Genomic DNA, 25,996 nt, shown 5'->3' with positions numbered 1-25,996 from the left:
TCCTACGCATCTATAAAGCCTGTTGTGTACCTCAAGATTAGTACTGGCGGGGGTTGATTTTATTGGCTCTCTGAGCTACGTTAGGGCGCTTTGCCTGATTAGAAATTTATTTCACTGATACATATATACATTACGTATATGTGCATGTCTGTGTACATATATAAGCTTGAAAAATATTCCCTCTCTTAGCACACTAGGGAGTGATTGGGTGGTGTTGGTGTGCCTGGTCAAGCCGAGGTATGTAATCATGACCCTAGACTCATAGCTTTTGTCCACTGAGGAATGATTTTTCCCCTCCTAACTAATCACGGGATTATTTCATTGTCTTGTGAAAATGCTGTCCTAGCACATCTCCCTTACCACTGTTGAGCAACATCCCTACAATCTGTTTCCAGAAATGAAAAGTGGGACAGTGCAAAGACTGTCTTCAGTCCGGGCAAGAAAGCCTGTGAAAGTATGACCCTCTGGACTGAACTGTGCCTTGCAAAAAGCTGCTGGTAATGTCATTGAATCACTGCTTATCTGACAATAATCACTACTCCTCAGAGAATAATAAACCCACTATGTGCCTACCTCTACCGCGATCTCTCAAAACCAGTTGCTTAACTGACGTTAGATCTGCTTGTTACTACAGAACCACCCTACTCTTCCTGAGCTTGCCAAAAGAGCTCATTTCAAGTTAAATGATTGCATAAAGAAACAAATAAACCCAGAGGTGATTTTGACATTGCTGTTATAGGTGGCTTACCTGTCACAGATGACTCGGAGTCTCTGAGGTCTCCTGGAAGCAACCAGTTCTAGAAGGTGTAATATGCAATCACAGGATTAAACGAAAATCAAGCCACAAACCATTCTTTGAGCCCTTTCAAAAAACGTGTGCTCAGAATTTCAAAGGGACCTATAGAATCTGTCATCTTAGTATTTATAAATATACATTATTCCTATAAGACTTGAGTACCAGCATTGATGTTAATAAAGCTGTTCCAGCTCTGTAACCCTTTCCTTTCATACATCTGTGAATATAGGCCTTGGGCCCCCTTCTGTTACTGTGTGAGTCTTAGATTTGACTTCAATAAAAGCAGTATCAGTCCCTAAAGCCTTCACGCGAAGGAAGCAGAAAGAGGTTTGCAGGCCTGGATCCGCAGCAATTGGCTTGGCTCACCAAGCAGCTGCTGAGCTTCATGTATTGCCCTGTGCACACACGGGGCTTTTCTGCATGGATCTGGCAAAAAGAGTGGGACAGAGCAAAGGCACTTGGGTGCCACTCTCTTCTTGTCCACTGCTCTTGCTGTCAATCCCTCACTAAGTTTGTTGTTTATTATCAAATTAACCTTTTTCATATAGGCTTTGTACTTACTGATTCAAACATCTCTACCAGATTGGAACTTTGCAGAGTTTGCAGTTTTGGGAAGGCTGTGTTGTTGTTGCCATTTTTCAAGGACACATTTCTAAACATTGTGGAAAATGTAGACGAATACATTCCTCAAATGTTTTCTTACAAAGCATGAGTTTTCTCAGGCTTAGATATGAATGAATGGCTTAAGCCTGCAAGAGATCCCCTTAGAGATGATCAACAAAGACATTTTCTTGCATCAGGAAGGCTGTAATTTCTACCCAGCAACATTTTCCTGAGTACCATTTCTGACAGCAGAGATAAACAGTGTTCTAGCCATGGAAAGATGAGCAGGAAGGGTGGTGTCAGCCTCTCTTCCAGCCCAGCCCAGACAAGCATTCCCCATGGCGGCAAGACCACCAAAAGGCAAGCACCACTGGTCTGTTGCCAGTAGATTTGGTGCTTGGCTGGGGCTTACCCTGCACCATCGGAGATCATCTGCCCTCCCTTCCTGCCCAGAAGCATCAGCCACATCATTCAGGGACAGCAGTTGCTGGCTGTGGGCAAAGCAGGGGTACCCTCTGCCTTCGCCTGCGTGGCCATTTCCAGAGTGCCCGGCCCGGGGGCTCGGTCACTCAGTGTCTGACTTGATGCACAGTTTGTAAAAGTGCAAATGACTGAACTTCCAGCACTTAACCTTTCCAGCAGCAATCTTTCACCATTAAGCCAGGCAAGCAGGTTGTTAAACCTGTCTATCACAGGGTAAGTAACAGTTCACAAGTGAAGTGTTCTCCTACACCCAAATACTAAGGTAATTGCTAAAGCAGTAAATGGCAATATAACCTGGGATGGGATTCATGACAGTTTAGGTTCCAGAGCACTGAAATTATTGCAATATATAGAAGTTATATATCAGTATCTTGAACAGCCCCTTCCCAAATCAGTCACGAAGATTAACTCTGGCAGAACGTTCCTCTTGGACCACTAATAACATTTTCTCTGTATCCTCTTTCCTTCATTTTGCCCCTTGACTGTAATAAAAGTGTAGAAATAAATTGTCCATATTGAGTAGAGATGTAAAGTTTCCAGGCAGAATAGAAGAAAAACAATTTTAAAAAATGGTTTGGAAAGCCATAAGATTTTTTTGGTATGAGGTAGAAATTTTTACCCCTTCGCAGAGCTGGCCAAAAACTTTCAGATGTTGTAACTTTCTGCCAGAAAATTCTGATTTGTGAGATGGAAACATTCCATGACAATATATCAATTTCCTTTAATATTTAATAAAAACGTCAAGGTTGTACTTTAACTCTAGTGAAATCTTTTAACATTAATATTCTTTAATGAGTTTAACATAAAAGTTAAGAAGTGCACATTCAGTTGATAACAGCAGGGCAAAATGTTTCAGTGATATCTAAGTGAAATGTCACTGGTTTTGTGTGCATTTTGGAGTGCATTTTCAGGATTAACATTCCAAAGAGGAAATAGAATTTTCTTTTCACTACATATAGCAACACCAGCTTGCTTACTGGGAACTGGGAGGAATACCTGAATTAGAGTCTTTGCTGTCTCGAACAAGCCTCTTGACTTAAATTTATCATTTATATAACAAGGAGATTAATAATTATCTATCTAAGAGCCAGTGAGCCAACTACTGCTATCCCTGTCCAAACACATCTCTCAGTGGAGAATTCTGCTTGAGTGAGGACTGCCAAACTTGCCACTTTGAGTAGACAGAGCTTTGATTATAAATGGAAGATATGGGTAAGAAAACAGTGTGTCTCTGCTCAAGGATTTAACATAGTTAACTAATCCACTTTAAATCAGTTCAGATTAATCTCCTGACTGACCCCATGTAGACAAATGCTTAGAGAATGCTGAGGCCCCTTTGTGTTGAACAAGGTAAGAACAGAGCAGTAAATATTTTCCCTACTGTAAGATTAAGACCAATCTAAAATTGTAAACCAATGTAAACAGCTACTCCTTAAAGGTAAGAGATAAATAATATTTGGATACAATTCCAAAAAATGGATGAACTACTGAATTAATTGTCTCATAGTGATGATATAGACATAAAATGATGGGATTGTGTAGGACTGATTGGCTTTTTTAACAATATGAGTAGATCTGAAAGGTAGCACTTGGGTTTGTTACTCTCTATCTGTATGCAAGGCAGTGTGTGCTAATGAGGAAATACCTTCCTATATGAAAACCCAGGTGGAAGTGGCTAATGAACTGATAATGAGGCAAGCAAGCCAGAGGACAAAAGTTGAACTTTCCTAATTGATGAAGAGAGAGAAAGAGGATGCCAAGTGCTGCTGGATGAAGGCACTGGGGTTGCAGGCTCACAGAGAAAATTTCTCTCATTAGTGAAATCTCTGTGGCTGCAGGACAGAAGCAGAGCTCTGTCTGTGTGGCAGGCTGGAAACTGCAGCCTGTCCCCACCGCCACGGAAATAGGAAGTTTCCCTACAGCCTAGCCAGCATATATTGCACCTTGGTTACAGTGCTGCTCTTCCCTTTAGGATCAAAGCCACATGCAGTTTATTATGACAATAAAAATTTCATCGTTTTAGAATTCAGTTTCCAACCATCCCATTTGTTAAATGAAGCATCAGCATAAAAAGTGAGATAAAAAAAAGCACTCCGAATGCAGACCTCATCTGCATTCTCAAAAATGTTATTTGAAGTTTGCTTTTCAGAGCCTGCTGCTTGTTGCCTCCATCTGCTGGTGACATTTTGGAAACGCAACAGATACTACTCGGGAGCAGATGTTGACCCTGGAAACCTTCTAAATCTCATTCAGTGTAGCAAAGCCTGCAGATATATGAAAAAACAGGCTTAATTTAAGTCATTGCTGCATCTGAAAAAGGCTAGTATAAAACCTGTGGCTGCTAAGTGAGATGATACTGCCTGGCATAGTAAACTCATTAGTCAGCCTGCGTGATAAATCAAGGAGTAAAGCTCACTCATAGTGAGTTCATCATGTTATAAACAAATACACACTGTTCCCCACTCTGTGGAATCCAAATGTCAGAAAATGGAAAAAAAACCTAACTCTGTACATTGGGTGCTCCAATATTCCCAGTTTGGCAAAAGCACTAGCTTAATGTCATGGGCTGTGATTCCTAATCCTTTCCTGCCCTTGACCCCTGCTGTCTAGATTCAAACTTGTAACCATTAATGGGGCTGGACCAAAACACTGGCCTTCTGGTGTCACCAATAGTGTTTAGAGGGGATTTAAACTCACTGCTTTTCAGTGCAGCGAAATGAACACAGCAGTAGATTAATGCAAGGATTTGAGCTCACACAGCATGAGAGCTTTCAAAAATAGTGTTAACAGAGCTACAACTGCCTCTTTCAGGGGAAGCAAAATGAGGGGAACAGAACAAATGAACAAACACAGGGCAAAGCCTTGTCGCTATGGGCAGAGCTCCTGAGCCTGGGGAGCCAGGAAGAGGGCCAGTGAGTATGCTGAGGCATGGGGCAGGAGTTCTCCCAACCCTTCATGTTTTGCAAGGAACTGGTTCTCAAGACAGGGCTGAGGTAAATCCATGTTTTCAGGCCCCATGGTTGCATGTAATTCCTTACCCCAAGTGTCTCTCCTGCAGGGAGGAAGCAAGATCACAAACTGTAGGGCTGGGCATGGAAGAGTTGCTCACCCATCCTTCCTGTTCACCTGGGGCCAGGCACAGGTTGAGATTTTGGCAAACTGTAGGCAATGGGCATTAGGCCCATTTCTAAACTCCTTTGTGCAAGAAGGCACAGGGGCACAGGGTGGTCAAATACTCCTTTGCACATTTCACCCCTTGCCAGTTGCCCATAGAGGGGGCAGGGGAGCTGCTCTTCCTCCAGCTGCCTTGCGTGTGCCTGGCTCACAGAGCCCCCAGCCCACGTTACAGCTCCTCTTCAGACTCTGCAGCGGGATGTGCTCAAGCACACAGGAGTGACAGGAAAACATCTAAAGGTTTCCAGCTTTCATTTCAAAGATTCCGACTAACCCACCTGGTCCAGGAACCCTTCCAGTAACAACTTCAGTCTGGGGCTGAGCCTACACTGCTGAATCCAGTGGGAGTTTTGCCATCAACTTCAATGAGAATGGGATCACACCTCGGTGCTTTGTTTTGCCCATGTTCGTTCCTTGCCGCGGGCGGGAACCTGTTTGTTTGTTTGCTGCCTGCGCTCACTGCGAACATCAATGGGAGTAGCTGAAAGCATTCAAGCCATCAGATTGGGGAAGGCTCCAAAGTTTGTTTGCTTATCTGAACCATCCCAGGCACTCAGATTCCCACAGCTGGGCTGGAAACAATCTCAAGAGAGAAGGTTTTCTCCGGCAGACTCCACAGCTTCCAGAAGGGCTGAGCGTGTCCTGGAGGGGGAAGCAGCACTTGTGCTCCAGGGAAGAGAGGGGAAGTGCACAGGAGCATGTGAATGGCAAATAGCTTCAAACAAAGACTAATTTGCCTTCTTACCAGCAGCCCCATCAAAAACTGACTCGATTTAGTTCACGACTAGAGCATACAGACCAACCTTATATGACTAACCTTCTTCTGTCCAGACTGGTTTGTATAATCCAGGTATGAGCCAAGTGCTTGGTTCCAGTGTGTGGCTGGAGCAGCTCAGAGCCCCTTAGGCAGGCTCTGAGGAGGGGAAAGGGATGTTGCCTCTCCAGCTGGTACACCTAGTGCCCAAAACACAGGCTCAGCACCCCTTTCCCATGTGTTTGCTAGCATGGTGGGATGTTCCCACAGGAAGGTGTCCTCGGACTCCTGCGTTTCTGTCTGATCCAGTCACAAAAAGGCACCAGCATCACAGGTTCACAGCACAGCACGGGTCAATTCTGCCCCGCTGGAGTCCATTAGGGAAACTTTCTACCAAGTCTGAAAACAACTCAGATTTGAAAAATGCTTAAAATGACTAGACTTGTCTTTACTGGAGCTGTTTCCATGCTGCCTAGGTGCCTGTCCTCTCTCTCCCAGCCCTGCTGTTGGCACCCTCCACAGCAGTAGCCAGCACTGCTATTCAGACAAAATAGAGCTAACCAGGAGTCACCGCTCAGGGCAGCTCTAGGCACTTACACATTCTCTGTTGTCTGTATTAGCTTCTTTGCTAGCGTAGCCTTAATGCTTGCACTTTTAGATTGTCCCTCTATATAGCATTGAGATAGCTAAGCATCATCGCTGAGAGCTTTTGGCCTAGTATGAGTAGATGACTGGCATAGAAAAAATTCTTTGTGATCATTTTGTCCCACACATGAGCAATTCTTCCCTTCCAGACTACCCTTCCCAACTTGTAGACTATACCCAGCCAAGCCTTCAACAACTTAGAGAAGAAAGTGCTTCCTCCAGCTGTCTGCTCTGTGCTTGCTCCCTATCCAAATTAAACTTGCTGTGGACAGCGACACATTCCCATTTCACGCTGGTTTGATTAATGTGGCTCAGCTAATTGTGTGAAGGATTCCACTCCTTTCGACTGTGAGACCAGGTTATTGTTCAGCCAATCGTGGCTACCATGTGAAAATGGGGGCTGTTTAGTGTTCATGCATCAGAATCAAAGGAGGGGCATCTTGGACTGGGTCACAGAGCAACACCCACTTCTTTGAAAAGATGTTACTATGCTCTACTAAACCTGTAAACCTCTTGCTCAAAGCACGTCTTCCCCTCTTCATTCCCCCCCTCCCCGCTCCAGATAGACAGGCTCCCCCCACCACTCTCTTAGGGTGCGAGTGTGAGAGAATGGCTAGATTGTAGATGGGTGGATTTCACATTCTAGGGTTTTTAATATTTCACTTTTATATTTCTCTTGCAGAATGATCCTGCTGAGAGGCTGAGAATCAGTGCTCATCATTTCCCCCTCACTGACACTTGAATATATTTTCCCAAGAGAAAACATTAAACAAAAAGAGAAAGAGAGAAAGGGAGAGAGAGAGGGAGAGGAGAGAGAAAGGGAGAGAGAGAGGGAGAGGAGAGAGAAAGGGAGAGAGAGAGCTAGCTTTTCAAAGCATACTTCTCAACCTGCCCACATCAAAATAAGAGACAACTGGCCCTTTGAAGTCCAGGACACAGACTTCTCTACCAGCCCATGTGGAAATAAAAGAAGCCAGCTTTATAAATCACACAGATTTCTCACCTTGCCCACATCAAAATCAGGGACAGTGACCTTTAAAAATGAGGTTTAAAGGCCCCCAAACCAATCTACATAAAAATAAGGAGAGTTCAGATAAACTGTGTCTCCAGGTACCTGTTAGTTTTCTCAATCTATACCAGGAGGCATTGGTCCTTGCACTGAGGAGTGGAAACTACTGACACTGTCAGCAATGCAATCTTCCATCAGCCTAAGATACACACAGCGCTCAGTGAGGCAACTTTGCCACACGTGTACCTTTGCTTGTATACTAGGCCAACCCCAGTGTTGTTGTAGGTGCTACAACACCACTATCATAAATTAGCTTAAGGGACTTAGTAACACAGAAGCACAGGATTTTTCCTAATGAGAATTATTGATCCAAAAATTGAGTGTCTAGTGAATGGCTCAGAGATAAAGTTGGTATTCTTGTGAGCTAAATCCTACCTGGGTCATAGTTGGGGAGCTTGGAAAGTCCTGGCCAGGTGTCCTCAGTTGGGACCCCCAATACCTGTGCAAAAGGAGAAGGAGAGTGAGAAGAGCAATAATCTCTGCCTGCCGGTACTCTGCCTTTGTGTGGAGCTGAAGAAATCAGTTTCAATGGAGAGAGAGTGGCTTTTACTGTAAATCCAGCATGGATTCACACTGCCCTGCACATAAAGGACGTGGACATTTTAGCACTTGATTTTGTAGCAGAAAGGGCCCTGCTGAGACTGAATGTTGTTGCTGCTGTGAACATCAGTGAAGGTGTACACATCTTCACTGCCAGGTGCTACTCCTGCATGTGTTTGCCAGCCCACAGGTCACTGCTGAAGGTGTCCTCCTGCGCCAGAGCTGCACTGGGGACTTGTTCTGCCCGCTTGCACTGGCAGCCACCAATATGCTCAGCAGCAGCACAGACTGTGAGCTGATGGAAACCCCTGCATTCTGAGATGAAAAAAGAAAAGGTGGCAGGCAGGTCCACAACCAGGTGGTAGAAAGCAGTCCAGTGTCTCATCCTGAAGGGTCCAGAGCTTCAGCAGTGTCTTTGGCCTTTACTGTGAATTGTGGGCTTCAGAAGTAGTCCTCACAGAGCAAAGTCTGGGCCAATAAAGCCTCCTCCAACCTCATTTTAGTTGCTGGAATGTGTTAGATCAAGCATATCTGGATTTCTGTGATGGCTGCAGTTGTGGATGTTTAGTGTTATTATTATTACTTACCACATGCAAAGTGCGTTGTGCCTATTGATACGGATGAGTTGTGCTAAAGAGGTAAAGCCACATATTTCAGAAGAGTTCACAGCATGTGATGTGGTATTATAAATCAGTTCTGCTCACTCCAAGCATTCAAAGCTTATCATCCAGACAACCCCCAATATTATCAGATTTCCTTAAAAAACAGTGAAATTGTAACATGAAAAATGTCAGGGTTTTTTATTTGCTTTCTCTACTCCAGCATTAGATTTGTCTCACATTAGTTACACTTTGCATATGATAGACAATTCCTTTTCCTTAAAATGAAAGCTGAGATATATGATATTGGCCTCACAGAATCTTGTGATAAGATTGCAAGAAAACAGGCATTAGTAAAAAAAATATGTTAAAGTAGGAAGAAATATAAAGCCTGGTTGTTGCAGTTGTTATGCATCTGGTAGCTGATTGCTTTTCTCACAGCTGGGAAATAGCTGTGAGGACAATTACAGCTACCTGGAGAAGACAGCCACAAGTAGGGACTTCATCTCATAGCTGGCACATATTAGCATGGTGGTCTGTGGGGTTCAGCCATGTGAGGATATTGGAAGATGGCTTGCACTGAGGGTAATTTGACAGCTCTGGATGAGGTTGCATTCTTGGCTGGTGTGTGCATCATGTAAGTAGGACAGTTCTGCGCAAAGCAAACTCTTGAGCATGCACAGGAAAGAGAGAGTTGGAATTCGAACCTGAATCCAGAATTTGCTCTCTTTTGCTACCCTCATAGCTTTCTGAGAGGCCACAGCAAAACCTCTAAAATATTCTGCATTGAAAATCCAGGTGTGTGTTCTGGTGTTCCATCCCTGCATATATCTGGGCCCTCATTCTGCACAGTTTCTTGTGAGCCACCAGGCATCAGTCCTAAAGGCATCAGAGGGAGCTGGGGAAGTTCACTACATAGTAAAATCATACTCTCCAGTATCAGCTCAGCACTCTGCCTCTCTCTGGGGAAGAATTTAAGAAAATAGTTATTTGTGCATCTTGTACTTCGCTACATAAAGTTTTCAACAAATGCTTACATTTTGCTGAGTTGAGGTATGAAACCATTCAGAGCACCAATCACTGAATGTGATATGAATATGGATTTATATTTTCTGAGTCTTTTCTTTACAAAAGATGCTATTCCAACCCATGAATTTAAATCTATTTTTTAATTTTCAAGGTAATGGGGCAGGTGATTTATTTTTTTTTCCTTTTCTCTTTTTTCCCCCTAGACCTTTAGTGAGATTCCTTGCCAAATCAGACTACGAGTTATATTTATTTAATTGAAATTAATTATACTCTGGGGATTGCTTTATCTGCTGTGTATCTACCCTAAATCTAGCTGTTAACTCTCTGGTCCATGCCATTAGACAAAGCAAAACGTTTCCTCTGTACTTGCTGCTCTGCCATGCTCCTTCATGAATGCACTTTTAGAGCGAAAGGTCTTGATGCAGCTCAGTTCAGTCTCTTTGGAAGAGGCACAGTTGCAGCCAGGGATGTATTTACAATGCCTGTATTTCAGCAAGCACTTTAAATTGGTGTAAATCATTGTCCTCTCTCTGCCCTCTAACTTGCTTCCCTTGTGATGAACCACCTAAAGGAATCAACCTACCTGATTTTGCTCTGTTTTGTTGGGAAGTTATGTTTTATGTAGAGAAGCCTTGTAGTCATTCCTTGGCACTTGTCACATGTTTGGCTGAGCCACAGAAGCATGCTGGTGGTATGCTGCAGCCTAATCCAGCCCACATGAGGACCTCAGCACAATGTTAATAAATAAGATGGGGGTTTGGAATGCAAAACCTATGCCTGATCTCTTGAAATGTGAACGGTGGATCTTAAGTTTGTCAGTTTTGATTATTATCCATGCTATGGCAGAACTGGAGACACTGCAGTTTGTATCCACTTAGGCCATACTTCCATAACTAGCATTGCCAGCCTGAGTTGCAACTTCCTCTTCATCCCCTTCCCATTTGGTTCTGCTCCTATGTCATCCCTTCAAGAGTACTACTGCTTAGGCAGCCAGATAAATGAAGTCTATAAATAAACTGTTCTTGTTTAGAGTAACCCAGGGAGAAAACCAAGTTACAGGTTTCCCAGTTCATGTAGCCCCACATGTGAGAGGTGACACAGGAGCAGGAATGAGCAGCCATGGATAGAAAGGGGGGATAGAGACTGCTTAAGCTGGCACTGGCTTCTAGAAAAAATATTGGTGAAATTGCAGTTAGTCAGTCCTGATGATTCAACAGAACAAACACAATTCATAGAATGGGGATTTTCCAGCCATATATCTCCACGGTGTTTGAACCACCAGTCCTACGTGGGGATAAGCATGCTGGGTGATACAGACTCATGCACACAAATGCAGACAGTCTAAATCAGTGCAGGGTGCCTCTATTATTAGTACATGAAAGGAACTGACTATTAGAAAACAGTAGGAATCCCCATTCTGAACCTCAGACTCGGCAAAATATCTCAAGTTAGGCATCGAAAGCCTCTAAGGAGCTTTGAAATCTTGGCCTAACACAGAGCCTCATTCCAGGCTGTATAATAACATAAAACCTTCTGTGAATGGCACTAATTATTTCATGGCTCTTAAAGCTTCCTCATGATTTTTAAATAAGGTTTTGGGTTTTTTTTGCCTTCTATAGCACAAATCCCATTAATCACGGTATTAGTTATAATACCAGAGAAATGACGATAGGGCTATAACCCGCCAACTGCAAAACCACAGGAAATATATCCAGAGATTTCAGAGCTGTAAGTGGAAGGATACCCTTCATTCACACTCTGGGAAACTCAGCCCTGCCCTGGCTTTGAACTCTATTAATTGGCCAAGTATAGGGGTTTTTTCCCTCCCTCAATAATTCTGGGCTTTTTCACTCTCCACAAAAGAGAAATTCAGCATTTATTTAAATGGACTGAACTGAAGTCTAAGAACTGGTCCCACCTGTCTGACTTTTATCGCGTTCTAGCTAAAAGCAGGGAGGAAAACCCTACCAGGCAGGAGCGTTTCTGGATGAAGGGATTAAGAAAGACAAATCAGAGTTACAGACTTGAGGCTATAAAGTCCTTTCTCACGACTTTCCAAATTTCAGCTTTCTGTACTTTCGCCTTTGAAAACCCATGTTTGGAAAACACTCTATGCAGCAGAGTAACTCCCTAGGAGGACATGTGAAAGGGCAGACATCTACAGCAAAATCCAATAGGAATGTATAGGTTGACCTTCCTGTGAAGTCAGTAATAGGGTCAGCAATGAAGGAACATACAGAATCCACTAGTGCTCATAAGTATCTCAATTCTACCAAACTGCACTAAGGACACGGCTCTGTGTTTCAGTTTCCCCAGCAGAAAAAAAGGCTTAAGAGGCTCCTGAATCTGTCGGCTCTCACTCACTGCTGCCTTTATAAAGTAATTTCACACTTTCCATTATGCCAAAGCAGTCTCTAGGGCTGCACCATAAACTGGATGATACAAAATGTTCCAAGTTAAGGATTTCTGAAAAACCTCAGGGTTTTGCCGTTTTCAAGGTAGTTTAAGAGCAGTATTAGAGCTCCTTTGTGAGAATATGGTGTGCTGTATCCTACAGTAAGTAACGGATTTAACAAGAAGGAGTAGAAGCTGCAGTACTTGCACACCTTTTATGCCTTCTTCAATTTGATGTCACTTTAATTGGCTTTAAATTTTTGATGAGATGACAAACATCAAAGGAAAGTCATTTGATTTACTCCTGTGTCTGTGAGAAAGTTGCCAAACATAAAATGGGTTACAAAGTCTGCTATGAACTTGGCAGATTGGACCAAATTATTTCTGCTATTCAGGCGACCTATCTTAGGACTTCAAAATTAAGTAGGGAGCTGGAGCAACAGATTCTTTTTCTCTCCCATTTCAGGGTATATTTTACTCACCTCCCAGATCTTCAGCAGCTGTTCATGAGTACCAGAAGTTCCTGCAAATATTGGCTGCCCCTGGATCATTTCAACAAATATACAGCCTGCACTCCTGCAAGAAAACCAAGGTATTAATTCATTCACATACAAGACATACATTGTATGATTGTTGGGATGGGCAGGGGAGAGGTGAAGAGAGGTACTTGTTGGAATGGAAATTTAGAAATCTTGATTTGTAAATGCAGAAATCCTGACAGAAACTGTAAATCCTATACATATTGCAGCTCACATCTGAAAAGTTCCAGTCTGATGTGTAGGTATTGTGTACCCACATCATGTCATCTAGTGAGAGTGTGCATGTGTGTGTGTGTGAAGCAAGGCAGGATGTGGAGTGTCTGTGTATATATAAATAAATACAGGCTTCAGTGAAGACTGATACACCTCTACAGTATGGTGGTAGGCAGGATGTAGCATTATTAAAAACCCTGCTGATTGTGGGAATTCAGGAAGGTTTCCTTTGGGAAGGGCCATCTTCTATATCACTCAACACTGTTCTAATCACTTGCAACTGGCCCCTGCTCAAGTTGTGTGTACTATTGTTAACCTCATCCAAGTCATACAGATTGAAACACTTGAATTAAAAAGCTGACAAGTCAAATAGCATGGGAGCAGGCCGGAGGTATGTCACATTCACATCCCTCCAGGATTATAGAAAAAAGTAAAGCAGTCAAAGTTCCATACAAGTCTGTTGCCCATCTCCTTTTTCTCATCAGCACCATCCACTAGCTCCCCACACACACCCTTCACCGGCAAGACAAGACAGGTGATATCCTTGGAAAATAAACCCACTAAGCACTATTTTTTTTTCCAGCACCAAACAATTTGTTTCAGGTCTCTTTTAATTTATCCTGTTACAAACCCATCCAAAAAGATGGTTGTGGCAGAAGTCTGTGGAATACTAGGTTGTTTACATGAGAAAAAGGTGCAAAATCAGAGTGATAACAGTAGGAAAGATAAACAGGGAACCATTGCACACTTTACTGGCTTGAAGAAGAAGCAGAAAGAACTCAGAGGCACTAACCACTAGAATGGTTTTTCCTTCAGAAGAAATTAGCTTTTCACTGGAAAACTGAAGGCAAGATTTTGTTGCATAAAGAACTCAGTGACAACAGCAAGTTAAAGTATTCTTAAGTTTATGCCATCCCCCACTCTGCACTTGTGCCAGAGCAAACCAGCCAGCTTAAAAAAAACACTAAACCCTGCAAAAAATGCTTAATTATATTAAGGTGAATTAGTCTTACTGGCAATAATGATGAGATAGTTGCGGTCAGGGTAGACTTAACTTTTGCAAGTATTTTCATATCTTATTGTATGGTGTAAAACTCTGTTCATTTACCTTTTAATCTTTTTTTCCCAAACTTTTTCTAGGTTTCCCATCTTTTCACTATGCCCCATCTCAAGTTTTCAGGTTTCAGGCTTAATCTTCTTTGGTTATAGCAAATTTGGCTCCTTTAAGCTCAAATATTGAAAACCCAGCATTGACTAACAGGCTCTGAAAGTATTATTTTCACTTGCTAAGCAACAACTGGTAATCTCTTCTGGTCATCTGTATTGCTGTGTTACCTCTTGCACCTTGTTTTTGTACTACTGTACTACTGTAGATGCTTTTCCTACCCGGCTGTGGTCACTTGAAAGCCTGACATGAGAGTCATCTGCAGTGTTTTGTCCATCCTTGTGCATCAGTGATACCAAGCCTGTTTGCAGATCCATATCTAATGCTGTTTTCACAAACATCTCCGCTGCACTTTCCCTTCGTTTCCTATATCCTAACCTCCTAACCTTGGGTCTTATGAGCTTGGCTCCTTGCTCATCTAATGCTCTTACAGGATCCAGGCATCATGAAACTTAACCCACAGCTTTTGCGACATAGGGGTTTTTTTGTGTTTCATAGCACTACCAGATTACTAGATATTATTTTGGAGCCCACAGATTGATTCTACTGAGACCAGTGTCATACCAACCGTCTGGGGTTTTTTCACAGCTGATGTACGTGCCCAAATCGCTCACCCTATTTTGCAACCACAGGGCTGCTGTAATCCACTGATTCTATTGCACAAGTTTAATTGCATGTGGTCAAAGCAATTTAGGTATTCTTGATTTGTAGAGAGAAGAGAATCAGCTCTATGTGTTTTTCGAGCAAATCATCCTGATGTTCCCCACAGTTTGCGTTCTGATATCCTAGCTAGAAATGGTCTTTAGACTGGCAACAGCAGAAACCTTATTTTCCTAGATGTAGCTAGCATTTGCTAAGAATTACTCACAAGCAGGCTCCTCCAATCTAATGAAACAGTGTTTTCACTAATAGGCAAGCTGTGAGTTTGAGGAGAGGAACAACCTGCGGGTTGTTACAAATGCACCTTCTGGTAGAACTCTCTTTTGTATTCCTGGTTTATTCTCGTTATCTCTGGAAGCCTTTAAACCTCAGTGACTCTAATAGAGACAAAACTATCAGAACAACCACAACTGCTGGAAAGGAAAGGCTTTTTGTTTCCTGTAGCGAGACTCAGCTAACCAGCTGCCTTCAATGCCTGCTTGATACTGCATTGATTCATCAGTGGCAATTATGGCCGTTTCTGTCTCTGTTTCCATATGAAATACACTTTTTTAAAAAAGGCCAGAAGTAGCTAGAACAATTGATGTATGGGCACCTCTCCCTTTCCCTAGGTATTTTTGTCTATCTGTTAAAGTAGGACTATGATGACTAGTACTAGTCATCGTATTAGCCTTTCAGCAGAGACTTCAACTTTTCTTCTGAGATACAAGATTTACAGTTACTGCTCTGACAGCATTATGAGGATCCTGCTGTTAATGAGGATGATTCAGAAACATTTACTTCTAAATATTTCTAAAGATTTAGACCTAGTGTTTTGTTTTTCCCCTTTTCCTTCTTACCCCTCTGATATTAATTTCTGAGGTACTCTTATCCCTTCCAGTCCGTAAGTTTCTTAAAGGTCTCAGTACCATACAGCTGCCTTGGGAAGGGCTAAGGCAAAGGGAGGGGTCTTTGTGGAAGAGGCCTAGAGGTGATGTTTCAGCATGTGCCAGATACACATGTGAACCAAGACAGTGGCTGCGAAAGTAATAGGAGAGGTATAACTGGTTACAGGAACAGTTAGTGAGCAAAACCAGAGCTGGTTCAGACAGCACGGTTGCATCTGCCTGCAATCCCTGAGGCAGGTTTGAACACTGCACTTACTGCTCAGCCTGCAGTGCTGCATTACATAGCGGAGAGACGATTTCATCAGGATTTAGACCTAAGATATCTCTGCAGTATCCCAGAGTTCCCTCTCCACAGTTTTTCTGGCATTGGGAGATTGCAATTACATATTTAACCAGAAATATATCCTTTCTTGTGTTCCTCACCAAGCGTGGTCTGCACAGTGGAGCCTTTAGCCTGTATCTCCCAGGTTGGCATAGTGAGACAATGTGAACCAGGCTGGGGAGAAGGCTGTAGTGGGCTTGCAGAGCCACATTAAATGACTGCGCAGGAACTTCTATTCTACATGAATCTACTTGGAAAGATTCCTGTGATTATTGATTTTGGTTTTTTTTTTAATGGAAGATCGTACAAGGAAAGCCTGACTGAAAAGAAGACACGACTTAAGGCTCTCATGATATTAGCAGCTACTAGTGCAGCACGTGCATAAAGCACTTGGTGTTTAAAAAAAACCACAAAGAAGTCTTTCCGATATGCAGGGTAATCTCCCTGTAACATTATGAAATGTTAGTCTCCCTGAAATCCCTTAATTGAATCTTCTAAAGTCCTGAAGAGATAGTGAGGGAGAAAGAGAGTGAAAAAAGATACAGAGAGATTAAAGCTTTTCTAGTTAGGCCAAGAGCAAGTGAGTCTCCTTCTATATCTCTTTCTTCATCTATTCAAGGCCTCATTCACTTCCCATGTGCCTCCCACTGACAGTATTGCTGCTCAAGCACACTATGCATGAATTGCCATATTTTATTTTGTTATAATTGGTTTCTTTAAACCATGGCTTTAACACCCACTGTCTTGTGCCATTACCAAGGGCATTCTGACCTGCCTTCATGTAAATTGCAGCATCCAAAAGACATAGAGCTTTTTTTTAACCTTTCTTCCCAACAGACAAGTAACATCTGTGTGAATTCACATTATTTCCTAATAGACAAAAATTGAACTTAAATGCAGTGTACATCAAGATAATAAATGACTCTTGTTAGAGGAAGTTACTGAATAGAGCTCACTGAAGTACTCTCTATTCTCTCAGCGTGACATCTTTCTTTAGGGAAAACACTTTGAATGTTGTTATTATAAGGAGGCGTTATATACAATGGTGCCTATAGTGTGAATGTAGTTCAGTGCGACTCAGAGTACTGTGCTGTTAGAGCTGGTCAGAGTACTGCATGGGATCTTTGTATACCACTCTTATCTTGCTATTCATTACACTAGAGCAGAGTTACATGTTGGTTTTGCACAGGCAGAAATGCCAGGCTCTCTGTGCATAGCCAGGGCTTTGGACAGGGGTCAACTTTCAGGAAAAAAACCCCAACAGGTTTACACCAGCATCTGCCTAATACAAACCCTCCAATCTGCTATGCAGGCATCTTCTTTAAACTCAGCAGACATTCCTGAGAGACTGTCTGGAGGGGAGAGGTGACAGGTAGTGGGGGAGAGAAGACAGGACTATTTAGACTGGCTTAGCAGCTGGAAGCCATTAGAATTTAGCAAGGTTTTCCTCCTTGGAGAAATCTTAAAGCAATTAAATTAGCACCAGGCCCAGGGAAGTGAACAAACTAAAAACTCCAGTTTCCCTGAACTGCCCTCTGGACTTAGGCCATCAGAGTCTCCAGTAAGCCGCAGATCTCTGGAGGGGAATACAGCCTGAGAGGACCTGCAGCTTTGCTGTTTGTAAGCTTACCCAGCCCTGTTCTCGCACATTCTTAAGCCTGCTCTGCTCCCACCCTTTCCCAGCCTTTGACTCTGCAAAGCAGTTAAGAAAAGTCCCAGTGTGACAGGCACAGATGGAAAATTAACTGGTCTGAAGAAAGGGTGAAGCAGCAATACTATGTACAGATGTAAAATTGCACAGAAAACGGGTGGTCTCCTGCAACTTCATGAGCTGCATGTTTTCTATGTGTAAGTCAGGACTATACTGCTGGAAGCAGGCTCAGGCTGGTGCAGAAGTGAGCCAGAAGGCAGATTAACCCTAGGGCCCAGCTAAACATCCAGACCAGCCCAAAAGGACCACTGTGACCCCTGTGAAATCCTCATCCTCTCCTGTTTTCTGTCTGCTCTCAGAGACCCCTCTCCCTTCAGCTCTGCAAACATGCAGCTTGTTTCCTGTGTTTCCCAGGCACATTAAGATTTTGGGATACAGCTCGTAAGGTGACAAGGCTTTAACAGAACACAGCACTTCTCCTGTATGAAATGCAGAGTGCATCTGAGACACGTTCTTTGAGAAGAAGGACAAAGTATCATAGAAATAATGAAAATCTCAGATACCTTTCTATCTCCAGACCCATTCAGAAACCCTTTAAATGTCACTTTTTTTGGTTTTATTTCACCAAGGCCAAAGTCATTGCTGGGGCAGTTGCGGATCCATTGTTTCTTCACAAAGCCATTGCTGTAGAGAGCTACCACTGACTGAGCCGATCATACAGATACAAACACTAGGTGCATTAAGCAAAGGTGTTCTGTTGCAAAAGCTGAAATTGCTTCATAAATGTTACCAAATTAGATGTGCATAGCTCATAAATATTATCAGATAATGTTTATATAAATCCATGGCTGAGATGTAGTGACATCATTCCCAAAAGCTTGTATGAACCCGGCAGTATAAAACTCCCCACTGCTCACATGTTTTAATAGGTGTTAATTCCTCTACTTACAACTGCATCAACTGTAACTTGGTTGACTTAATTCAGATAAAGAGGATTTATCCCAAGGGACCCCAGATTCTTTAAAATTGGCCAGTACCAGATATCTAGATCAGAAGAATAATCTGTAGCTCCAAGTAACACATCAGGAGGACGGTACCAGAGTGCTGCCACTTCACAGGAGTATGTCTGTCTGGGGATGGACTTGGCACGAGCAAGGCCTGCAAAAAAATAAAAGAAGACTGCTCTGTTAGGACAGTCCTTCTACCTGTACAACACATAGACGATAATAATTCAAAACAGGACATTATTTTCTCTTGGATCTTTAAACACAAGCAATCCCAATGCAGTTTACAAAGAAAGTGTGTCTGAAATACACCTCTGGGGCAAATCAGATCAAGCACTATGTTGTGTTTTACAGATCTGTACCATTTGTGACTGAAGCAGCCATCCCAAACCGATGCCAAGAAAGCCTTTTGGTTCAGCACATTGCTGTGGACTGTACACGTTATCTTATTTTCTGAACAGAGAGGGGTTGATTCTCAGTTCTCTTGAAACAGTTTTATGTGGCAGTAATTGCTCTGGCTTAAATGAGGTTACTCCCTGTGCCTATCAGAATAAATGCAAGAAAGGCTGGACTGACCACAGAAATAGTTTCCTGGAGTTTAGTAAGAGGTTATACTTCTGTGCCTAATTGGCTGTGGATACAGATCTATATGCATGCTAAAGCTTTGGTCTGAGCAGATATATTAGCAGTATCCAAACTGTGACTCACCGAAGTCTGCTAATTTGAGCTCACCAAGGCAACTGATGAGCAAGTTCTGGGGTTTCAGATCACGGTGAAGAATGTGTTGTTGGTGGATGTAAGCCAGGCCACGCAAAAGCTGGAACATGAAAAGCTAGGAAAAGCCAACAAAAAACTGAAATGATTTTGTGTGACTTTGCATTGATACATTAACTCTGAACTTCAGGAGAACTCCTGGAACAAAGCAGAGACAAAGCAAGTAAGAAACCAGTAAAAATCCTCCATATGAGTTGAGCTGGCTGAGGGAGGGAAAACTGCAGTGGGTATGACTGCCCTGCAGCTTTCTGAGGTTCTCCGAGTGCAATATTCGGCCAGGAGGGCAGTTATGATGCAGTCCCTAAGTGCGCATTTTGGAAATATAACTTTTCTTTAGAAATGGACTATTGATTGCAGGAGCAATCTCGGCTTTCAGAACAGGAGATACTCTGATTTCCGTGTTTAGGACAAAGACATGGAGCCGAGCACAACCAGGGTTTAAAGAGCTGGGAAGCCTTGCCCACCTGAGGCCGCGGACACCAGCAGAGGGAGTGCTGCGGCCGCGGCACACACCACCTCTGCCCAGGGTAAGCTGGACCAAGGAACAGACCTACTTGACAGTGTGAGCTGTTACCTTCAAGCTGGGAGAAAACACAAGGACCTGATTTGAACAGAGTAGTAAATAAGATACGATGAATGAAGCAAGCAAGCAGAAAAACAAGCAAGAAATAAATATCCACCTCCCACCACCATGGCAGCGTCAATAAGCGTGGGGTGAAATAAGTCGAGCTGAAACAATGTATGATGCTGGACAGTGGAGGGAAACAAAACACTGCAAAAGTAATTAGACTTCACCGGAGAAAAGATATTTTTCACCAGAAGTTTAATCTGAAGAGGAGGAAAAACAGTGACACCCATAGGTCATTTTTGTACCAGAAAAGAGTCCCTGTAATATTCTGCATACTTGCACCATATTCAATAAGATTCACTCAGAGAAAAAACAAACAACATTTGCGAGCAAAAATGAAGCAAGGCAGTTGACCTTCCTAAAGGAGCAGTAAATAATTTTGCAGTTCAGTTCCTGCTGACAATGAGGATTTCAGACAGGAAAGCAGAGCAGCTGGCTAGTATTTACTCACAGAAATGCCCATGAGTACATGTTACAGCCATGTACCCCATGTGCTATACAAGTCCGTCTGGTAGCAGAACCCTTGAGATCTGTGCCAAAACTACAACACTGCATCTTGGACATATCTGAGCTTTAAGGATGTTTAAAATCAGAGGCCTCAAGAAACTTCATTAGAATTGGTGTTGCTTAACAACTATCTGGAAACAGATGTGAACAAGGTGGCAACATTTGAAGATGACAGAAGTATTTAGATTAGCTGTGATAAGAAGTGACAGTGAGGAACTTCAGAGAGATCTGACAAAGTCAGATGAATAGGCAGTTTGATAAGATACAAAGTTATTGTTGACAGCTCTAAGATGAATTAACTGAAGCTGCTCAGGAAAAGGACCCAAGCATTCACCGAGGACATCTGCACTGAAACCTCAAGTCAGTGTGCAGTAACAATCCTGGAAGTTAATTGAATGTGAAGATGCATACAAAAGAGAGTAGGAGACTATTATAACATCAATCTATAAAGTAAGGGTATATCTTCAGCTGTGCTTGGGTCCAGGCAACCAATTACAAAAAGCTGTGGTAGAAACAAAAGGGATTTACATCACTGTAAATATGAAGATAGTTCCAGATGAGGAGAGAGATTCGAGAGGTTTTAAGTAGAGATGAATAATGTATTCTAATGGTAAGAGGATACAAATTTGTGTAGAGGCAGATCTCCTTGCCACAAGATGTCATTGTTCACAAAAGCTGCATGTCCTCTTGCAGGCAAAGAATATGTGAGGAGGGACTAACCGAAAAAAGGCTTTGGAGATTGAGAAGAAGGTTGTTAAATCTTTATCAAAGGCAGCTTTTCTCTAAAGTTTTTGTCATCTATGGAACAAATAAATGCTAGTAAGCAATTTACAGTGACTATACACAGTGGAAAATAACACTTCCTCATGCGTCAAGGGTTATGAGCCTTCAAAGGAACTTACCATAACATTGCACGAATGAAGTCCTCCGGGATGCTGGCCCATGTACTGTGCTAGGTCTGTGTGCTAAAGAGAAGAGAACTTGAGGCAAAGCTACTTGTGTAAAATGCTTCTACCAATAATGCCTCTTCTGTAAATGGAAAAAATACGCAACCACTACAAAGGCCTCTCTTTCACCTTGGTGAATATCTGATACGGCACACAAGGATGTGCTTGAGTGCTGGGTCAAATCAGAGACCTGGTTGACCCATTATCTAGTGCTAGCAGTTTATAACCTGAAGCTGATAGTTAAGAGGATTCATGCTTGTGCCAGAATTAATCATAAAGCTGCAGGAAGAAGACATAGCCTCTGTATTTTCCATATGGTTTGGTTGACAGCTGTCAGCAAAAGCAACAGAAGCAGCAAGACTCATGCAGAGAACTTTTTTTATTAGCATCCTGCTCTCCCCATGAGAGCAACCCGCAGCTGGGTCATGGTGAGCATGGGGTCAGTGCCAAATCTGACCCTAACTGGGATGTGAGCTTGTATCATTATTTCCTATCCTTACTGTGGCTCAAGAACAGTAGTTTTATTGTGTTGTCAAGGCAGAAACGGAGGTAAATATGTCTGCCACCCTAGTGGAGACAAGGTGTGGAATCATTTTTGCATACAGCTGTCGCATATACAGAAAGAAAAGAGTAAGGCTGTGTGGCTGGAAAGCAGGAGATCAAGAAGGAAAATCAATCATTGATCTAAAGGATTACAATTCGTCTCTTTGTAGATGTCTCATAATGCAGTAAATTCATTATGCAGCCACTTCCCAGTACTAGCTCCACAGGAAGCTAGAAAAACATCAACTTACCATGTACTCAAAGACAAATGTTAGTGTCTCCTTGGTCTGGATAATGTCATGAAGCAGTACAACATTGGCATGTTTCAAATGCTTGAGAAGAGAAGCTGGAAAAACACAAAAGGAAGATCAATTTAACCACTGCTGCTGGAAATGGAAGGAGAAGGTGCACGCAGCAAGGCAGTGAGAATAAAAAACTGGGGAGAAACAGCCCAGAATTGGCAGTTCTGTAAGAAGCAGCAACTACTGCGTCTGGAGGAGGATGGAACAGCTCCTTAGAGAAGCATCAGTGCTCCGGGCTTGGCAGGAACCCGTCCTTCTCTCAGAGGTGGATCCTGCTCTGTCAGAAATAGCAGCTCGCAGTTCCCAGCTGTCAGCTTCTCAGCTGAGGAGAAGGAATTTCTTCAAGGCAAATGCCAAGAGGATGGCTCTGGGAGCTCCCAGAGCCAGAACGCAGCAGCCTCCAGCCTGTCATTGAGCTTCTCATCCTTCTTCCATCTGCCTCCTGGCACATGCCCTCAGCTGGGCCCTTGGGAGACTTCTGGGGAAAGCTGAGTTTCTATCAGTTTCCAGCTTCACAATATCAGGGTGTAAAAATCTGGCAAAAGAAAAGACTGTAGATGCTAAGCTGAATTCTGAATTTAGCTCTGTGCTTTTAGCTTGGAGAAAGCATATTGGTTACTTTCTCCCATTTCAAACTCGAAGAGCAGAGATGATGAAGTTACTGAGTGAACGGTAACTTGTTTGTATTTATACAACTTTGGCACATTTTTTTCTTTCATGTTAACCATCTAAAAGCATAACTGCAACTATGTGGCCACGGTCCTTACATGCTGACATGCCTTTGCCAAGCCTCAGCACATCTAGGGTGTGGTGATGGAAGGGGCAGCACATGGAAGAGTCTCTGCCTCCGTGTAGGCCACAGAGCACTGACTGATGCCAAGACAAAAGCTACAGCCTTCTGAGCCTTTCAGCCTTGTGTTAGGTTTCTCATGATAGCACAGGCTCCAGCCGACACTCTCATGAAGGCAGCTTCTCAGCACAAAGTCTCAAACATAGTCTTTATGGGGGGAGAGCATTCACAGCTTCACTATTTGCTACCTTAGGCTTGAGACAATTGTTGCCATAGCTCTGCATAGAGGAGACATGTGGTGAAGGGGTGGAACTGGCATCATTCTGCCTTTAGATCCCTGGCACTGCTGAAGAATCCAACCCAGCTGTTACACCAAAATTGTGCACAGACAGAAGCCCCAAAGCTCAGCAAAAACAGGGGTCCCTGACTCCAGATTTCAGCTTCTGACATAGCAGAATAGCCAGATAGCCTCAGAGCTGCTCCAGACTCACTTTTCCCTGCTGATTAAAACCAAATTAGTTTACAGTCAGACCATTCAGTGCTACAAATTTCATTCAGCTAAGGCATGGGCATCCAATCTCATTTCTGCTGAATTAGCGAAGCACACAATACAGAGCTTGGGCTGGCCGTGGGAGGCCAAATGTGGTTTGGTCCTGCATAAAAGCTGCTTTTTGTTTTTCAAACAATCTGCAGAAGATATTTAAAGAGTTTCATGCTGGCAAAGCAAATTTATACTGGATTAGCACTTTGCCTTTTGTGACCATAACAATTTCACCTGGTTCTAAAAGCCCTACAGCCAGATATACTGTATTCCACAGCTGTTGTCTAAGCATATGTCAGTACTGAGAGTGCTGAGCAGCAAGGGATGCCTGATTCAGCATAACAGCTGGAAACAGCATAGACTGTAAATTAGTTCTTGCACTGAGTTTGGTGCTGCTGCAGCTAAACTGCTTCTAGTACTGATGCTAGTCCATTTAGCTACCACCAGTATGTTTCCAGTGCACAGCAGTATGAACATTAAACACGCTCTGCATTGCATCTAATTGCTTATGAACCCATAAAGATACTCTGTCTAGATCCCATCTGCCGTGGAAAAGGGCTGCTAACCTGGCTCTGCAATACCTCAAAACCCCCATATGACCGGAGCTGCTGCTCCAGAGGAGCAGCACAGAAGGTTCACAGTAAAATGGAGAATTTAGCCCCTGTGCCTGAATCAGGCCTCTGGGAACTGCTCCTCACTTGGTTGCTTCTACAACCCCCTGCTGGGGTGTCAGGTGCTACAGCCAGAGCTGAGCTTTAAAGGCATTTTGTCTCTGTGGGGCTTCCTGGGGTGAAGCTGCTTCTTGTCAGAGGAGTACCATTCCTCCAGGGTAGCAGAGAATGCACCGCGTTAATAAATCTTGTGCTTTGTTTGCCCTACTGACTTACATTGTAAATTTGAGGTGTCAGATGCTGCAAAGCTCAGCAGTACACAAAAGATCTACTTAAAGTAGACCTTTCATAGGATCACCGTTGTTTTCTCCCATAATGAATGAAGTTAAGGCTCTCAGCCTGTCCAGTAGAGCATGTTAAAGGGGTGCTGATCTTTAGAGCATCATTAGTTCTATGTAGATAAAGCTTTTAAGGCTTATTTTACTGGTGGGCTGTGTAAATGCAGAGCAAAAGCACCACAGCAAATCAGTGTATAGGAAACTGTAACACAAGCCATTCTATAAATAGGTATATTTAGGTATCTCTCTGCTTTCCCAGAATTGGACTAAGGACTTTGTAAACTTTCTTATCTTAATTACACTGTCATAAACCTGGAGTGCGTCCACTGACCTTTCTCGTTATTCTGAGTTGACTGGTATGAGAGTCCTTCTGTACTAGGGCTGCTGTGTGAAAGCTGGCACATCTGGTCCTGGACTCTCTATCCCATCCCTAGTTTTGAAATGCAGTAAGACGTAAAAACCAAAATACGTGCGACATCTTACATTCATGGCTCTCACTAACACCAGACACCAGACTGGCACAAAGGTTGCATATTTCTGTGTAAGGAAGAAATCAGATTATGATCCTCTTGGGATTGTAGAGCAGACAAAAATAGAAGCCTTAATCAACCAGGCAGTTTATAAACTTGATCTGTGGGGATATGTAAATCCATTAAGCCAAAATCAAGCACTTAAACAAAAGCATTTCTTTCTCAGAGAAATTGAGAGAGCTGCAGACATTTTGCCAGTGCTCTACAAAGTCGACCGATAGAAATAATTTCTCATGCAGCTGAAATGATAGCTGTTATTAAACACCAGTTTTATTGAAAGCATTTCTCTTCAGACTGGGATCTATGATGCTTCAGGTATCAGTCAGATTGTTTGTGGTCAGAGCAAGCAGAGACCCTGGTGCAAAGGGCACTTCCAGTCCACAGCTGTCCAATGCAACAGCAGCAAAACCTGCCATGCAGTGCTAGTGTATGGATGTGGGAGTGAGAAAGCAACTACGGAGCCGGCAGGAGGTGTAAGAAGGCCCCTACACTGCTAGAAAGGACATGCCTCAGCTGCAGCCAGCACAATGATGCCCCTCGCTCTTCACTCGTGTTTGAAGAAGCTCTTTCTGCCTTACCTTCCCGAACGGCTGTAAAGGGCACTCCCTCCTCTGCCTCCAGCCGGATCACTTTCAGCACCACCAACTGGCCATTGATCCTGTCAGGTCAGAGTGGTGCTTGGCATGACAACATGACAACAAGAGTGCTCCACACTTACCCGAGCAAAATTTCTAGGGCTCACTCTCCCACCCAGGCCAAGCTCAGAAGGGAATTACAAACCACCTCCATCTTGTCCTCATTAGCAGTGGAACGGGAGCCAGCCTGCCTGGCTAGAGTAGCACCGTTCTGCTGACTGGGTATTGTTAGAGCATGGCTTTGGGCAGTGTTCCCACTCTGCCCTCTCACAGTTTTCCTGCCCCTGTGTGATGGCAGCATGGCCTTATCCCAGTTTTTCTGT

The 25,996-nt window shown here is 43.2% G+C and overlaps 2 protein-coding genes across 4 annotated transcripts in view; one reads left to right on the top strand and one right to left on the bottom strand.

Annotated features, from left to right (window-relative positions):
• Positions 1-25,996, top strand: part of ALS2 (alsin Rho guanine nucleotide exchange factor ALS2) — a 199,469-nt gene that overhangs the window by 129,152 nt on the left and 44,321 nt on the right. For all 3 annotated transcript variants that reach the window (XM_030486699.1, XM_030486698.1, XM_030486701.1), the window contains one exon: positions 12,553-12,678. The gene's annotated coding sequence lies outside the window, so the exon portion shown is untranslated. The remainder of the gene's footprint in view (positions 1-12,552; positions 12,679-25,996) is intronic.
• CDK15 (cyclin dependent kinase 15) overlaps positions 1-25,996 on the bottom strand; it is a 35,418-nt gene that overhangs the window by 7,759 nt on the left and 1,663 nt on the right. Inside the window, exons 3-10 of the mRNA XM_030486705.1 lie at positions 25,617-25,696; positions 22,178-22,272; positions 21,339-21,401; positions 19,236-19,359; positions 18,561-18,681; positions 12,569-12,662; positions 7,900-7,963; positions 749-797 (exon numbers count right to left, since the gene is read on the bottom strand). Coding sequence (XP_030342565.1) covers positions 749-797; positions 7,900-7,963; positions 12,569-12,662; positions 18,561-18,681; positions 19,236-19,359; positions 21,339-21,401; positions 22,178-22,272; positions 25,617-25,696 — 690 coding nt within the window. The remainder of the gene's footprint in view (positions 1-748; positions 798-7,899; positions 7,964-12,568; positions 12,663-18,560; positions 18,682-19,235; positions 19,360-21,338; positions 21,402-22,177; positions 22,273-25,616; positions 25,697-25,996) is intronic.

The sequence above is a fragment of the Strigops habroptila genome, chromosome 5 (assembly GCF_004027225.2).
Source record: "Strigops habroptila isolate Jane chromosome 5, bStrHab1.2.pri, whole genome shotgun sequence".
Classification (NCBI taxonomy): Eukaryota; Metazoa; Chordata; class Aves; order Psittaciformes; family Psittacidae; genus Strigops; species Strigops habroptila.
The sequence above is the reverse complement of the archived record's forward strand: the minus strand, read 5'-3'. Positions and strand labels throughout refer to the sequence as shown.